This window comes from Orbicella franksi, chromosome 12 (genome assembly GCF_964199315.1).
Source record: "Orbicella franksi chromosome 12, jaOrbFran1.1, whole genome shotgun sequence".
NCBI classification, from domain to species: domain Eukaryota; kingdom Metazoa; phylum Cnidaria; class Anthozoa; order Scleractinia; family Merulinidae; genus Orbicella; species Orbicella franksi.
Window position 1 is genome coordinate 16,242,967 of NC_138156.1, and position 18,730 is coordinate 16,261,696.

Consider the following 18,730-nt stretch of genomic DNA (forward strand, 5'->3'; position numbering starts at 1 on the left):
TAAGATCAGCAAAGACCAACACAGATAATCACAACCAACTTTATTAAAACAAGTAATTGAATTCTTTAAAATCTTCTACTTATAATTACATCTTTAACTTACGGCACATTACATGACCCTGTTCAGTTTTGTTGTCATTGTCATTGTTGTTAAATAACACTTGGTATACTGTGTGATCCTTCTAAATAAGATGGACGTATGAAAACCCAAAATCCAAGAGTGACCTTTTGAAAATGTTGTCTAACAAAATTCAAGAAAGTCAGATATTTCAATAATTATTACAATCTCAATACCCAAAAGACTTCTCTGCATTCCAAGGAACAGTGGCACCAAGTCAAGGTCAGGTTAAGTCTGCATACAAGCCAAGTGGCCAGTTAGGCTGGCATTTATATCCAGTCTCAATAGTGCAGAGCGACTAGATCTACTACCCCCTGAATGGGATGCTAATCCATTGTAGAGTTACCCCCAGCATTAAATTTGCTGGTACCCATTTATACACCTGGGTGAAGTGAGGCACTGTGAGAGTATAACATTATAAGTGTCTTGCCCAAGAACAACACAATATCCCTGACCAGGGTTCGAACCCGGACCACTCAATCTGGAGTCGAGTGCACTAACAATGAGGCCACTCCACCTCCCAGTGTCAGGCTGCACAAAAATGCGCGAAATGTATGAAAATGTCCACCCCTTTGTTTTCAAGTGCGACTGTTTCTACACACTGAGGTGGAATGCAGTTAGGGTCTGAGAAGTTATTTTAGTGTTTACAAGTTTGTGTCCAAAATCCAACAAAGGTTATTGACGTGCAAACACTACCATGGCTGAAAAATGGACATTCCAGTCACATGGTGGAAGACAAACTTGCAGAAACACTAAGCTTTTGTGTAAATAATTTTATCGCTTGACACCTCTGTTTAAAGCTCAAACTATTTATTTAACAAGTACTTTGGGAAGTTTAAAACCTGGAAAACATCTGAACCTTGGTACAGTTGAACTACGAAATGATTGACCTACATTTTATTATTTAAAACTCTAGCTGGAAAAGGACTTCCTTTTTTTAGCCTGAGTGAAGGACTCCTATATGAAAAGGTCAAGGATGCGCATCAGAAAATTTGAATTAAATCCCTAAAAGAGACCAATCTAGGAGTGGCTCAAGCTTTATTTGACCCCTTAAAGATACCACTCAAAATGGAATTCAATTACCAGCTGCTGTTCAGGAAAGAAGCCTGCACTAGTAGACTGGACTTAAAAGACCAGCAGAAATCCAGCCTAAAAATGGAAATAAGAGCATTTATTTTATTATTTTTTCTTCAAGTGCACCCTGAAAGATACTTTGCCAGTTAAAAAAGTGGTGTTTCATCATCAACACCCTCAGTGAGACCAGAAGCCTTGATTTATACCCCTAAGTGAGATGATGAGCATCCCTGTTTTTTCCCTATGGGAGTCCCCCCCTGGGTTTTTTTAGCAGCTTTGAAACTTTCTGAAACAATATTTAATGTGTAACTTATTAACAATGATTTAGTAATACACAGACAAGTAAAAACAAACAATGTAATCTCCCGACGTTTCAGCAACCTCATGACGCCATTATCAAGGGTACAAATGAGAATTAAATTAACAAATGTGAGTTCAAGAGTTATAACTAATTTACATAGCGGAGGTGGCTACACAAATACTTTAGCACGGATAGAATCCGTTTGCACGTTCAAACTCGGTGTTAATTGTTTGATGTAAAACATCTCGTTGACAAGACAATCGAATTTGTGTAGCCACCTCCACTATGTAAATTAGTTATAACTCTTGAACTCGCATTTGTTAATTTAATTCTCATTTGTACCCTTGATAATGGCGTCATGAGGTCGCCGAAATGTCGGGAGATTATATCGTTTGTTTTTACTTGAATGTGTAACTTGCAGGGAAATAAATAAAATCAACCAACTGTCGGTTGTCACAATTTACACAAACAAAACAGAGTTGGTAGAAAGACTGCAATAGCTACAGCAATTGGAATTAACATGCTTGATTCATCATTGGCATAAGGATCAATAGCCTTGGGGCCAGATAACTTCCGTTGTTTCTTGGGCTTATCTTCTTTACTGTCTTCATCATCATCATCCTCTTCATTCTCCTCTCCTGGGCGAGGCAGGGGGGGCAACTTTGGAACATCTGTAAATAAGTGCAATGTAAAGATTATGTCTGCATTTTTTCTGTGGAGGGGGGGGGGCAGGGATGGCTCCATAAAGCCAATTTTGCTGCCCTTGGTTTTCACTTTTGTATACTTTAATGTCCCTAACCTCCCTGAATAAGATGTTGGTGCTCAACACTTCCTCCTGCTACCCTTATAAGTTTAACTAGCACAACATACCTCATAAGTCTGGTAATGATTTTATTGCCTGTAGTGCCATTGTTTAATTGCTTATGAAAATAAACTGACAAGTTATCTTAAAAACTTATTTTCCGATTGAATCATCTTGTAGCCTGGGCTAGAACACAGCTCTGACAGGGCATCTACAAGTAAGACATTCTGCTGTAAAAGTGCTGTTCATTTAGGTGGCTTTCAACACTCTTGAAGGACTAAAAAAGCCCAACTTTCAACTCTATAATAATTGTACAATGATCAGAGATGTTTTCTTTTTCTCTAATTAGTGTCTACTCAAATTTAACCATCATGTGCCACACTTTACATTTTCATACTTTGTCTTCCTGATTCTCATTTTCTTTAGCGAGACTGTTCAATCAGATCCAATTTCTAGTTCCTGAAAATTTGAGGTAGGCCATGATCATAAGCCATAATTGGTGAGAAAGTTGAAACTCTGGAAAAACATGTCACAGACCTTGTCTTTAAAAAGTGTTTAGTTTTAGAATGGCCAAGAATGTTGAATTCCTCTGTGAATCAATGTATGTTTGGGCATACTTAGCAGTCTCCTGTCCAAGGAATCAAGTGCAATGTAAAATACAGAAACTTTTAAATAACTCACCATCTAAAGTTCCTTTCATAACCAAAACAGCATTGACTTTGGGATTGTCATAGTAACCCTAAATTTCAACAAAAAAGAGTATGAAACTATAAATTAAACATGTTTTAACTAACATGTAGAGAAGCTTTTTAAGTGGCAACAAGGTCAATTCTAACAAACATTTGTTTCTAATGAGTGTTTCTTAGAGGAGAAGGTCACTCCAAAAAAATGTATTTCTTTTTTTGTCAGTGCTAATAAAAAAACTTGCACTGAGTTTAGCCACTCACTGAAGTGTCAGCCTCTAAAGGGCAGGTTTTTCTTATGAAATTTGTCTCCAAAGAAGCCCAAAATTTGACATCATTTCCATCATTTTGAACAGTACTCAGTAGTCTGGCTGCATTTTCATGAAGTCATTCTGTCTGAGAGATTTTGTCCAAATGGCCTCCGACAAGCCTTATAACTTCCACTCTAGGTTATGGCTGCTCTGGAACTGTATTATTTTGAACTGAACATGCTCCAAACCCCAAAAATGATAGCAGTGAAGATGGTTAAGTTGCTGACCTTGTGAAGGATGCCAAGTCAGTCACGCTAGGGTCAAACAGCCCTGAAAACGGTCATTAAGGTGTCACGAATTTTGGTTATTTCAGCATAACTTCAGTGTAGTAAATATCTTGTTGCGAAACTTGGCAAGTGAATAGAGGACAAATGTCCATTTTTTTTGACAACAAAATTGACAGCAAATATCAAATTATGACATCACAGTTAATGACGTCATTCCATAACCCTGATTAAAAGTTTTAAAATTCCAACTTTTTTTGTACTTCTTTAGAAAGAGCACAGCAGGAGTAGTTAAAAGCTGAAAACCATTTGTCCATATCTCAAAAAGTAAAAGAGATATGACATTGTAAATTTTAGAGATTGCTCAGCCCAAAAATGGTGACTCCCCCCTCCATAGATATTTTCAAATTGAAGGTGTGTTTTCATGTTAGCTATCTCACTTATGTTGCATATTGACTGTACTACATGAGTAAAACACGTGTAATCCAAAAAAATGCCCATCAGTGTTTTTCCTGCCTTCCTAAACACCTCAAAACGTATTTGTAACGTCATTAGAAGTGACATCATCAATTATTCAACCACCAAAAACTTGTTTAAGAGGCCAAGATTAAAAAATCTAAAATGATACGATTTTTAGCAGCACTAAGTACTCTATATTACCAAATTCTCAGAGTTCCTCAAAGAAAACTGAAGGAAAAAAATCAAGGGGTTGATTTTAGAGGAACAGTATGGTTCGGGGGGGGGGGGGGAGGGGAGACACTGAAATTTCTTTAAATTGCTATAACTTGAGAAATATTTGTCATAGCAGGGAAAGGTTTTCAGTTTAATAGTCCCCTAGTCATGCTCTTTTAAATGATGTATTTGGTGGTTTGAAATTAGAAAATTTGTATAACACGTTTTTGTGACATCATATTTGATGATGTCACAAAAACGTCATATGACATTTTGACATTTTGTTACACTTGAAATGATCAAGACAATGATCCAAGGTAGTGTGCAAAGTTTGGTAAAAAAGATGTGCAAAGGGTGCAAACTTGCCCTAAATGACCGTTTTTAAGGCTGTTTGGCCCCAGGGTGAGTTGTGGGTTTTTCTCCTTCCCCCCAATTTCGAGTTGGACAGAATGACATCACATAAACACAGCCTGGCTGCCAAGTACAGTTTCAGAATGGTAGTGTCCAAAGTTGAATTTTGGGCTTCTTTTGAGACAAATTTCTTCAGGATAGCAGGCACTTTAGAGGCTGAAACTTTGGTGAGTGGAAAAACCCATTTTCTTGCTATAGGTGGAGACAAAAAAGTGTTGCTTTTTGGAGTGACCCTCTCCATTAATACAGTTATGACTTCAATGTTTTTTTCTTATAGCATATACCAAGAGTGGGCAACATTGTAGCAATTAACTACTTGCCCATATTTTAGAACTCATTTTAGGGTTACTCCAAACCTTCACGGGTTTCCTCCAGAAAAAAATTCACATGCACGCTGTTTTCAAGGAAACCCCCACAAACTATTAAACAATGTTGAAGAGTGGGCGTCCAAAATGTGCTAAATGTATAGGGCCTGCTCAAATGAACAACTAATAACTAACGGCAACATATGAAAAACAGAATCATCTTCTTTAATACGTGGCCATCCACAGGACAGCTAGACATCCATCTGGCTAAAAGCCTGATGTTGCCTGTTGATTACATTCAAAATATCAGTGATTAAAATAATGTTGGCTTGATTGACTTTGTCAAACAAAACAGCACTTGGCAGATTGAGCCAAAAAAATTGATTTGATTGACTCTTGAAACAATTATCGCAAGGCTAAATTAAATATGATTGCTGACAAACTCAACTTTTCCACTGCTCATTAGAAAATCATAAACATCATAATCAGTTGTGGTAGGTAAGTTTAGCAGACAGTATTCCACTGTATAGCCTGCTAAAAATGTCTTGTGATAAGTTTTTCTTAATTTTCAAGGCAGACAAATAAGTTTCACAATCACTTTGTTTCACTAAACATTTGACAACACTTAGCAAAACAACTTTGACTTACACCAGTCATTTGAAGCCTTGAAATAGCTTCCCAATCCCAACAGACACAGTAAAAATATAATAAAAGTCACTAACGTGGTCTTCACGTTCCATACTGCATAGTACAAATTCTCCTTACTCCTCTTCAATTTATTGTCCATGCACTTCACATTCTGGCCATAAGTTAGAACGGGAAAAAACTTTGTCTACAAAAGAGAGACCTGACGCCCTTCCCCCAACCACAGAGAAAGAGAGGAGAGCCTTGGGTTTTACATCATAGAGTGGAGTAGCAGTGGTTGCACATGACCAATTGGAATGGCAAAGAAGAACAATCGTGTACTAATGGCATCCGTGATCGACTGCCAACTGATACCCTTGATTGATACCCACGATAGACATCTTGATCGGATGACATCTTGACATCTCGATCAACACTTGATTGATAGTCGACTGTCAACAGACTGTCGATTGAGTGTCCATGGAGTGTCAACCGAGGTATCTATGGAGTGTCGATCGAGGGTATTGATTGACACTCGACTGCGGATGCCTTTAGTACATATGATCCAAGAAGAATTTCTGGCCCATTACTCCTCAGAGATTAAGGACTGAAGTGACATTACCAACCTCAAACTATGCTAGTAAGAGGTAACCGTCTTACCTTTAAAAATTCAACATAAATGGAACCACCAAATGGAACTGTTTCACCATCAATCAGTAACTGGTTATTGTTTACTCTAAATGGAATGTACTCATCATGTCCAACTCCCCGCCCAACTCTCTCATAAATGTCTAATCCTTTGATCACAGTATGTTGATTTACTGCTACATCAAAAACCTGCAAAAAAGCAACAATTCACCAAAAAATTTCTAGTTTTTAGTGCAGAGTGCACTACTGGGATGGTTTAGGAGGCTGATATTCATCAAGGCACTAACACCATAAGGTGTAAACTTTAATGTTTCTTTAATTAATTAATTTCAATTAATCAATTAGCCTTGCGGGAAGGGGAGTTGGGTGGGGTAGGTACCTGAGTGCATTACGCAAAACCTGTCTTATTTGCTTTTTTTTAATAACATGACAAAAATATATCTGGTTTTGCAAATCTCATGCTATCCTTGTGGTGCCATTCTCTTAAGGTCATTCCACTGAAATAGAACCTGCAATGAGATTTTTGTGAAACTTTGCCTATCGATTGTTTATATTATAGGAACTTAAATTTTGAAATAAAAATGAGGGGTCCCCATGTTCGTTTAGGAGCAACAGCACCTTGTTTATACCCACATAAATCCTTATAATAGCTCCATGATTGTAGTCATGATTGCTTGTCAAATTCACGTTTCCGACAATTGCTTTTGTTCTACACTGAGAATTGGTCCATATTTATTTTACACAGAGAAATTACTCAATTCAAAACAACAGAAAAAAAATGATAGGTCACCATACTCGTTTGTGAGAAAATGAAGATTTACCTCTATGGCGAGGTCCAGCTGTAAAGAAAAAGCCGCCATTTTTTAATGCGCGTGTGCTAATCACGCGTGAAATTATGCGCAGTAGGGATGTGCAATGCAATACTGGGGAATAACCTTAAGAACAAAAGCAATTTGCTCCAAACACATGTGCAGATTAGTTAGTGTCAAAGTCAACTATATGTTAGGTGAAAGATACATTTCATACGCGACTACCCATGAACATTGAGTGCTTTCCCTTGTGGTAGAACATAACACGTAAGACGCATGCGTTCTAGCATTGCTAGTGTGATAAACTCCGTTCTCGAGTTCAGATGCACGCTTTTTTTAGTTTTTGTAAATGAGTGATATCACACTCTCGTTTTGGCTGGGGATGGCAGTTATATTTCAGGTAACATCAGTTCTCCTTTTTTAGTGCAAAGAACGCTACTGTGACTGCGTATCTTCTGGAATCTCCCCTAGCTCAATTCAAGAAATGTTGTCTGCTGTTTCGTCTGCTCTTTTCATAAATGTCGTCTGCTGTTTTTTTGCCAGGGTTGAAATAGAGAATGGGAACATATTGCTTCTCCTTAGCAGCTTGTTTGTTTCCCCTTCTATGAAAGAGAGCCAAAAGTTCATATTCAGCCAAAACTTTCCCACGTTAGTTACATGTAAAACAAGTACATTTGTGACAAAAGAAACTTCGTTATTATTGCTGCAGACTCCGTGGTACTTACTGAAACCTCCAATTAATTTCATCAATCGATGAGGTGACTCACTCACCTATGTGGGATATAATTTCGGTCAAGTAAAGATCTCTACCTTCAATACTTCTCGTTGAAATGCTCCTCAATGCTATTACTGGATAGCATTGTGTACTACTTTGATGTGGTTTTATTGTTTACACGAACTCGGCTGGCAACAGAATAAGAGCGCACTCTTCCATGACTCGACATGACCATTTGATAATTAGATTAGTTCTTCTTTCTCTGTGAAATGAAAATTTGTGTTTTGCATGAAATAAAACAAAATTGTTCCTCTTCGACTTTTCAGCAGATATTTAACTTTTGTTTTCCACTTATCTCCAGCAGTGAGTAAAAAAAAATACACATCTTTTTTATATACCTTGTGACAAACAATGGCGAGGAAAACAAAAGTATCAAGTCACAAACATTGGCATGAAAAGTACAATTGTCACATTTGCTGTAATGACTTTCAAAACCGTCTTGACAGACAATAATTGTAAGTTATTTTTGGGCCTTGAAAGAAAACACAAACACAAAACATACACACTGCTAAGATTATGTCTTATCGAGTTTTCGTCCTCTCATACATGTATTTCGTTCATATTAGTAGACTACCAAGGGAGAGAACCGCATGGGTGAGTGTGACTATTGTATCAGAGCTGTAAATTACACCCTGCACTATCTGAGATTGTCTCACTAGTTCTCATTTGCCACTTTTCGGTACATTATTTTGTTGCAGACAGGTGTAAAAAACGGGCAAAGTTTGTCATTTAAAACAAATATCACGAAAAAAGAATGAGATCCTGGCAGTTATATTCAACTTAAACAGTTGAAAAGAAAAGCTGAAATTTCCTCTCCAGCTCCCTAGCTGATATACAACTGTGACAATCTCATTATAACTCAATGGGACCTAGAGCTTCAGCCCTAAAAGCAGATGTTTTTGTTTCACAGGTGAAATAACTATTTTAAGTATTTGTGCTTTTAGTACTAATTTCAATACTCATTATTGGTGTTTAAAGTCAAACTTTCAATATTCAAGTAAGTTCTTGTTACTGCTCTCCCTATGTTTCTAATAAAAGCAGACGAAAGAATTTGACTTAAAGTACATGTATCTCAAGGTAAGTTTTTGCCAAGTTGACCATATGCATTGCAGGTCCTTAATTCATTCACCCAACCTGAATACTTGTAATACATGAATATATTAGTAATCTGAGCCAAAATTTATGAGCATTGCCTTTGAAGCTAAAGGTTAATATGCACGCCATCAAGGTGTTTGTAAACAAATTTCTCACTGCAAAGGGTTATTTTAATAGCTTTCTTTGCGTTTAACTCTTAAATTGTCACCAGATGAGGACACAATTTGTTTAACTTTACAGCTGTACTTCGGTAAAACGAAAGTGTAACTGAGCGTCAAATTTTCCATCTACTTGCCCTAGAACCTTAACGGCAGATGATTGCAGCAGGATCTATTTGCATATTTCGTTTCTATATCCAACGCGACCGGATGCCATTGGCACATGTGAGCTGTTGCTATTAATCATTTCGACCACCTATATCTCTAACAAAGTGTCGACATTAGGACGGAAATATTGTAATCGATTGCCTTACTCTACCTTGAAAATGTAACATATAACCTCCAGTAAGGTTCAAGCTTATATTGAAAACAAACCTTAGCACAATAGCGAATCGACTTCATACAAACTAAATTAAAGCTTGCATTCTTATTTCATGTAAATAGGCTAACTTATCAAAAGAAGACCTACAAAAAGCACAACCACAACAAATAAAAATATACTGTGAGACAAAAAGGGAGCATCACCAGATATAAAACACCTGATCTGAATCGCTAGCGAGTCTGCACGTGGATCGAAAATTTCTAATCTTCTTACCTTGAGCCGTGGACCTTGAAAATACACCTCGCAAAACTTCAAAATCAATACGTAGTCCCCGTTTTCTTTTATAGGGATGCTGTAGCCAAAGTTCGAAAAATGATATCGTTCTGTCTGGTATAGTATTTGATCAGCAGGAGCAACTCTTCCGATCGATAATGATTTGCCAAAATCCGAAGCCGTTCCCACGGTCAGTTTGTCAGCTTGGAAGTGAACACCGTTCAAATCCGTGTGCGCTGGACCGCCACTATTTACCGCGTACACAACTTCTCCTGTGCTTGAAACCTCTCCACATATTATTCCCAGTAAAAGGGTGATAAAACACTCGAAGAATAAACTTTCCATGTTGCTGAACCCGGCGAATACTCCCTTAAGCTATTATATTTTTCGAAAAGATCCGCAAAAACCAAAAGCGAGAAGCCCTGCCGGAGTCTGGTGACCATTGAATAAGATTTTTGTCCCAGACCTCCAACAAAACCTCTCCGCAACGGCCACCTTGGGGGAGGAAAGTGGCCGTAGTTACTAACATGTTACGATCGATGATTGTAAGCTCTCTCATTGCTGCGGAGCGAGCGTAGCGATCGAGCAGCAACATAATCAGGATTTAAGGACGGTGTCTCCTAAATACAAAGGTTTTTGCGCCAGGTTAGGACCACGCGGAAAAAGAAAATTTTTGGAAGGAATATTGGAACCCACAAAGAAAAACTGGGGTAGCCTCGCATTTTTTCGAGATTATTAATTAGCCTTGAATCTCAACAGAAATGCTGACATCAGCATTTTTCTGAAAAAAATAAGGAAAGGATATTTCTTCACAGATTTTCTTAGAATTCGCTTTTGCATACAGAAAGCAAACATATTTATAAAGATCTTAAAACTTAATGGTAAATGTTTACATGGAAACCATTTTTGGTATGTTTTTAATAACAAAATCGATGCAACAGCGCTTTTAGCGTCTCTGACAACCTTCCTCTGGTTCAGCTAAAATACAGTCTAAATAGCTTTTGCTCACAACCAGAAACTAATCACGTGTTGAATAGGCTTGCCACTTCCACTTCATAACATAAAATGTAAGGGGTAACCACGCCCTTTTTAAAGTTATTGTTCTTTTTTTTAAACTTTTACGGTGCCCGTTACATTTTTCTCTGTCACCTCCCCAGTAAGTAAAACATTGCGTATCTCGCACGTGTTTTGCGCGCGCACTACGCCATATGCAGGTACATGTTTGCAGTTGGATTTCAGTATAATTTTCGACAGATAACAGCTAGTTTTTCAGCTGGAAGACGTTAACAGTTACTGGTTAGTGATATGCTGCTATTTTGGTGTTCCTGGTTTAAGTACAGGTTCGTTAAACTTGATTTGGTCACAGTAGCAAAGTTTCGCTTTCATTTCAGTCGTGTTCCTGGTAGCGTAGTTGATTGCGTCAATGTCAACCCCATTAAGAAGAATATATAGAAGGGGGTACGAATTCTCGAATTCATCACTTTTCAGCGGAGCTCCTGCGCGCCGAAGGCGCGCGAGCGGAGCCCCATACCTTAGAAAATTTTGGTAACCCATCGATCTGAACAATTTTGATTGTCACGTGACTGTCCGTACGTCAACACCTTGAAAACTAACGGAGTAGCACATTACCATAGCTACATCTTTGATTTTGGGCGTCCACGCTATTGTTAATTCACAGCTGTCACAACAAGCTATCCGCCGACCAATATCACGTGACTATATCGCGGGTCAGGTTTAGAGGTTGCGTGTTTTCTTATAGTTGACCGCTGACCAGTTACTGGTTTACCGATTGGATCGCGGGCTCAAGTCACGTTATTTCTCTGGGGGGAAGGAAGGAGTACTCGCAAAGGCAAAATTTCGACGCAAATTAACCCCTGGCGCGTTGTTGACTTTTCTTCTGACATATTCCTTGTACAATCGTCTCTTGGAAAGTCCCTGATATATTGCGTACGTAATTTCTACAATCTTGGTTAGGTTTGTCGGGTATAGTTTGTTAAAATTTAACTGGAAAAAATAGCAAAATCACACGCTGAACAATTACATGCTCATAATTGATCATTTTTAGTGCAGAGTGCATTATTGGGATGGTTTGGGAGTTGACGTCGCTAAAGCACTATGGCACTATGGCACTATGGCCATAAGGTGTCAACTTTAATGTTTGTTTAATTAATTGATTTCAATTAATTAATTAGGCTTGCAGCAAGGAGGGTTAGGATGGGATAGGTGCTTGTGAGCACTACGTAAAATGGATGGTGCATGTACCTACCTTACTTATTTAATCGCTTGAAAAAGCTATACATTTGTTTCAGAAAGCCCCTTGCTCTCCTTGTGGTACTTTTCTCTTTAGAACAAAACCAATATTTGTTCTAAACGCATGCGCAGATTAATAAGCGTCAGTGTCAACTACATATATCAGGTGGAAGATACATTTCATACAAGATCACACACTAACGTTGAGCGCTTTTCCTTGTGGTAGAACACTAAGAAGTCATACGCATGCGTTCTAGCATCATTAGCACGATACAAGGATGTAACTGTGACTGCGTGTCTTTTGGACTTCTTGACCGTGGACGTCAAGAAATATGATTTATTGTTTTCAAACTACGCTAGTGCGTTTATTTCATCCTTTAATTGTCTCCATCAAAGAGTCCAAAATGTTCATACCCGCAGCCGAAACTCTCCCGAGTAAGTGGAATTAAAACTTGTCAAATTGAACAAAAAACCCAGGGAAGTGCTCAAATATTGCCGCAGACTCCGTGGCACCTAATGAAAGCATAAATTTTATCAGTCTTCGAGGGTAATCGTTCACCGATGGAGGATATAATCTCGGTCAAGTAGCGTTGTTTACTTTCAATACCTCTCGTTGAAACGCTCCTTAGTTGTATTAATCGATATCAGTGTACATTTTAAATTTAAGTGGTTTTATTGTTAACGTTAAAGGTGGCAACAGAACGTGCTGTTCCGTGACAATTTGATAATCAGATTAGTTCCTGTTTATCGGTCAAAAGAAAATTTGCGTTTTAAATAAAGCAAATCGTTCCTCTCCCATTTCCTCATCCGACATTCAACTTTCTTCCATTTATCTCCAGTTGTGAAAAGAATACTAGCACATCTTCCGTGTGTTTTCGAGAAAACAAGAGTTTTAGGTTACATACGTTTGCGAGGAAAACAAAAGTATCAAGTTACAAACGTTTTCGTGAAGAGTAAAATTGTCACGTTATTTAATTTAAAATACGCAAAAATCAACGTAAAACACTACAGTAAAATTGGAAAGCTGTCTTGACAAACGGTAATTAATTGTAAGTTATTCTTGCACTGTGAATGAAAATACACACATCAAACATACACACTGCTAAGATTATGTCTCATCAAAATCCCTAGTTGACTAGCAAGGTCAGTACAAACCAGGAGTGAATGGCAGGGGTTATATAGGAACTGTGTCATGAGTACTGCGTCAGAGCTATGCATTACAATCTGCACTATCTGAGATTGTCTCACTAGTTTGAGTTTCTGATCCAAGAGAAAATAATTCTCTTTTTCATTTATCCTCAGTTATTGCAATCAAGAGCTCCGCTTTTAGGGTTGGCTAAATCTATATATTACCAGAATGCATTGCACTGAACCAGAAAAATTAGTAGTTACTTTTTGCTGTCATTTATCTGTAAAACGATGCCATGTGAACTCTCACTTTTGTTCTTAACGCAGTATGTGAAAGTTTGTAAATCTGGACGATTAATTGTGACATCTTAATTTTAAACTTAGCATGTCATTTCTTAGCAGTCCTTATGCTGGGATCTATTCCTTTTCATCCAAACATGAATTTAAGCCAAAGCTTTAGCAGAGACATTTAATGCGTATCATTATTGTATGGCTCTGTCTCACAAGGACTGGGAACCACCGAATTCACGAATTTGATTGGCTGAAATCGATATTAAAAGCGGTCTAGATTTTCCCATCTAGACCGGCATCTAGACTGGTAATGTTTTGAGGTGAAAAAGTTGCAAACTAAAATGAAAAATATTGACTATTTCTTGTAACAACATTTCTTTATGGAAGAGTCAAAAGGCTGATGAGAAAAAAAAAATAAAGAGGACGGACAAACTTTGGTAGAATTAAATTCAGCTCATCGCCGTTCGTAAGCAAAGTTCCAGCTAGTACAAACCAGTTACATCAACGAATTATACTGTTCTCGTTTGCCATATAATAAACATCTTATTAACCGAGCTAAGCCGGTCTGTATGGGAGAATCTTTACCTCAGTCGTGTGTACAGACCTCACTGCTTTCGGTCTGTACTCATGACCTCGGTCAAGATTCTAGCATACAGATCTCCTACTCGGTTAATAAGAGCTAAGTACAGAATTTATAAGTTAGATTTCCGCTCCTTCAATTTCCACATCCTTCGATTTTCGCGATCTGGTAAAGGGAAGGACAATGTGTATCGCTTTGTGTCCAAACATAGTTCAGATCAGTATGTTCTTTTTTGTCACGATCCCGCGTCACACCTCGCCATCGATGCGTCATCATGCATGAAGTTGTAAATGAATCACTGCGTAAAATATGCGACTATCAACAGAATGTGTCGCAGCATTATTGTCTTTTACATACCCTAGTTTAGTTTGCTTAATAACAGTAATAGTATATCTTGCCTAACACTAACGGGGCAAGTAGGCTTACAGGACAAACACATCAAAAAGCAATATTCTTCTTGTCGTTTTTGATTTTCAGAATGATGGTGGTGCTCTCGAGCAACATTAGAAGGTCACATTGCACTATCAAGGTCTTTTTATTTGCCACTAGTAATTAGTAAGGTTTCAAAAGTCTGCTCGTGTTATTTCACAATTTAGGCTTTTTGAATTTCTCTTTAATTATGCAAAATTTTATAGGTTATTTTTAATTATGCTTTTTTAATGCAAATAAAGGTTATTTAGAACAGCAAATATTATTCACAGATTACACAAAACCGCTCTCAACTACTGTAGTTTTTTTAATTCACTTTGTAGGTAATTATTTTTTACCTTAATTTTCACGACTCTCGATTCATGGATAATTGATTGGAGCATTATGTCCGTCAAGAAAATAATATCATAACATAGCGGACATGCTGGTCCAAGATGATCCCTATTGAGCCATCATGCTATGAATCTCTTCTCTACATACGCATGGCCGTACAATGTAGCTAAATAACTTGACACGGGCAGTTTAATTTTTACATGCAGCTGTGAAAATTTCCATCAAGTTAAGCTGTGATTTCCTTTTGTTGAAGTTTCAAGCAGTTAATGCAGTAAATGGTAGAGAATAACCGAGAATTTTTTCTCTTGGCATTGACCTTTCAACAAGCAGCCAAGACAACAAGAGCTACATAAAATTCCCTTTTTGCAACATAATTTGACCTTAAATGTTGTTTTCATTAACTCTTGTCGGAACTGACGAAAGCCTGATAATGCTGTTGTTTCACTTTGATCGATTGTTTGTTGTGTTTTAGTTTTCTTTATATTTGATTACCTTCAGCAAGGATAAACAAAGAAAAATTCAAAATTGTTTTATCCCATAAACAATAAGAATAAATAATTTTAGGCTTAGCTAAATTTATATATTAATAACAATAACAATAATAACAATGATAATAATAATAATAATAATGATGATGATGATGATGATAATGATAATTTCATTTATATACGCCTTTTCCATAAATGTCCATAGGCACGTTACAAAGTACACTTAATCGTAACAATTAAATGTGAAACCTAGGAAAATTTTCCTACAAGTTAATTACTGGGTTGCCGTAGGCGAACCCAGTCATAAAATGCGAACGGAGCTGTCTCCTGCGTCGAAAAATGGCTAAATTGCGCAATCACTACCCAGAAGACATTGCGTGTGTGCTTTGTTTCCCTCGCGTCTTTCGAACGACAGAAGAGTCTATTCTTGTTCGATCAGAAGACTGTTTGTGCTGCCAGTTTTTAGAGTGGAAACGTCAGGTTGACTTAATAGTGAAGCAAGTGCATTCAGAGTGAACTTGTTTCGACTGTCATCCAGTACGTACTGCTGGTCGATTGGAAGAGTTTATATTGGAAACCTTTAGAGTGAAACCTTCCGAGACTTCAGTTAGTGCTTTTTATCTGAAGCTATCTAGCTACACAGATGAATTCAAGAAACGTGGAAATGGAGAGGTACAGTGATTATTTCAATCCAATGCCTGATATAAGCAACAATACCTTCCCGAAAAAACTGAAACCAGATAACATGAAGGAAATCATTGGAGCCATGATGCAGGAACACTCAGTTGACGTTAGATTTTAAATGTTTTCCCTGATAATTTGCAGCTTTGTCTTGTGTTTCATTACATGTAATTATGTATTTTATTTGTTGTATTTTGAACTTGTTGGAAGCCTAGTATAATTTAGTGCAATGTTTACAGTCATAGTACCCTGGGTGGCAGAGGTTTTTCTTGCGCGATTTCTGGAAGTATTTCCGTCTGCCGCGCGCGGGAAAACACCTCTGGTACTCAGGGTACAGTCATAGTTGTGGACCTTAGCAAAGGAATTGACACTGAGGCGAAATATGACGGCCAACGTGCCCGTGAAATTTTTGTTCAAAGGGAGTAACAATATGGTCAGTGGCGATGACAGTGGGAAGAAAGGTACACAGTTGTCTCTTACTGAAGAAAGTGACATTAATAAAGAATCAAAAAACAATTGAGATCTCGATATGATCAGTTTATTTCTTCTAAATATGTTACCGTTAGCCGGCTTAAGTGCAAAATTTATCGCTGGGGGTAACCCTTCGATGAACTAGCATCCCACCTAGTTGGCGGGGGGGGGGGGGGGGTGGAAGTAGAAGTAGAAATACTCCTGGTTGCTCCATTATTATCCATGCTACAGAAGTAAACTACAGAAGTAAATACAGTCCTGCTGGGCTGCTTTACTCGTATGCAGACTAATCGTTACACGCCTTGAAATTCCACATTTACAATGGAGGCAGTCATTTTGCCTAAACAACAAGTACATCAATGAGAAAGGTAACTGCTTAAGTTTAACACATCAACATTGACAGAACCTTCACCTTGTTCTTGATTCTTTCATACTGTTTCTGTCTTCTATTTTGCATAAATTTGACTGTGTATAACATTATTAACCTGAACCTATGATATACCATTGCAATATCTAGGTTTCCATGCTGCATATACAATTTACCATTCCCTTTTTCCAATTCTGAAATATTTACTATCATAAATGCAAGCCAGTTACGCTTCCTAAAGCGTCTTGTTCTTAAAATAGTCGGAGTATGTGAAGAACTTTTGAATATTCTAATTCTACATAATCAAATACCACAACATTAAGTATTAAAGCTATACAAAATTAATGTACGCCTTTCGAAAAAAGTTGCGTCTTTAGCTGTTTCTTAAAACAATCTAAGGGCTCACGTAATCGTATATTCTTCGGAAAGCTAAGGAGTTCCAAAGAGTTGGTGCGGATACCAAAAAAGACCTACATCCGTAACAACATAGATCATAGAGTGAAATTATCAATTTCTGATCCATTGGGAAACTAAGATTGCGCTTAGGTACATAAATATCTAAAAGATGGCGGTGAAATTTTATGGTGTTTCTCGAAGGGGCAAAGTCTAAATGTGAAATCTGGAACCGTATGCAAAGCGGAAATTTGAATGTTATCCTAGCTCTCTCTCCTGCTACATCCGTGCACTCACATCAAGGAGCAGGTGTCGTCTGGCTGTCCGACTTCACGGATGAGAAGTCCATATGGGCGCACATCATCTTACCTTTTGGAGACAGCCATTAAATCAGCTCCTGCTTCAGTTTTCGAAGCGCTGATGATTACAAGGTGACCATTAGGATCAGGATTAACTCGATTCTGAAAAGCAATTTTGTACCTTTTCCCGTCGTAAGAGAATTCTTGCGCGTACAACCTTTCGACCATTTCAAGGCTTGGACTTGTGTAGATGCCTCTACCAAACTTAGCTCTTGGTCCAGGTTTATAGCCCTCATTCACGATCTTCTCTGCGCTGCTCATATCCGTTCCGTGATAAGACACAGGCCATTCTCCGCTTGCTTGGCTCGTCCATCAGGGCCAAGCCACTCGTCGTTTTCGTACCTTCCAACAGCCCTGACCGCAAATCGCTTCCAACCGTACGGTCGCTTGTACTCTCATGTATCGTTTACCATCATCTTTGGCATAAGTGAAGTCGCAATCGAACTCAGGAGCAAGCTCGTCTGTGCTCACTATGAGCGGACCTGCACCCCCCTTAAGGCGAAGCGCCAAGTAAATGGTGCTTTCGGGCTGTAATCCGTAGTCTTTCACAGTTCGATCGTCATCAAGACGCTTATTACCAAATAGTAGGTCAAACTGTCCCAGCGCTATCTCTACTTTTTCCAGAATTTGAAGTTTCATTTGAAACACAGAATGCCCCTATGTCACCTGTAAAGTGAGTGTATCATCAAATCCAAAGAGGCCTTTCACAAAAATTGGAAACTTCTCGTGTACAGGTTTTGGGGAAGGCGGTCTGAATCCCGGCGGTTTCATCACGTATGTTTGTTTAAAAACATCATGGATTGAAGACGTCGCTCCACCTTCCTGTAGTACCAGTTCTCTGCCAAGGATTGCTGAGAATCCTGCGCTTAAAAGCCCTAACTTGGACATTTCCACCGAGGAAGGCAGTTCAAAAATTAGCTGTGATAAGAATTTCCGCGCTTGGGTAGCTACAAGGTGTAGGCACCACTTGGTGTAGGCACTACTTACCATATTTGGTATCTACCCGGACCATTACGTGAGTGCCTATATTTTGCTTGAGGTTAGCTTCACTGCGTTTTGCTTGCTGTTAGCTTTCATTGGTATGTTAGGGTAACTCTATATAAATTTATAGTACTGTACTGTAGTTTAAATGTAAGTTTCACTACCCGGACCATTACGTGAATGCCTACACCAAGTACTGTTTTGGGATGGGGACAATTTATGTAGGATTCCAAGAAAACCGACTATACATATATGAATGTTTGATTCGCCTCAGTAGACATTGTTTAAACACTCATTAATAATTCATAAGCCCACTGACCTATGAAACGGTCGAAAATGTCTAATCGCGGTCTATGGCTTTATATCGACAAAACC

The 18,730-nt window shown here is 38.2% G+C and overlaps 1 protein-coding gene and 1 pseudogene across 1 annotated transcript; both read right to left on the reverse strand.

Annotated features, from left to right (window-relative positions):
- Positions 1 to 25: 25 nt before the first annotated feature.
- LOC145462471 (malectin-like) lies at positions 26 to 13,200 on the reverse strand. Its single transcript, XM_081446007.1, has 4 exons — positions 9,605 to 13,200; positions 6,185 to 6,361; positions 2,976 to 3,033; positions 26 to 2,163 (listed from the first exon to the last, which is right to left on the reverse strand). Exons 1-4 carry the CDS (start codon positions 9,947 to 9,949, stop codon positions 1,946 to 1,948), a joined length of 798 nt encoding a protein of 265 aa, XP_081302133.1. The 5' UTR covers positions 9,950 to 13,200; the 3' UTR covers positions 26 to 1,945.
- A 3,238-nt stretch (positions 13,201 to 16,438) lies between these two features.
- On the reverse strand, positions 16,439 to 18,690 carry LOC145463598 (uncharacterized; annotated as a pseudogene).
- Between the last annotated feature and the right edge of the window lie 40 nt (positions 18,691 to 18,730).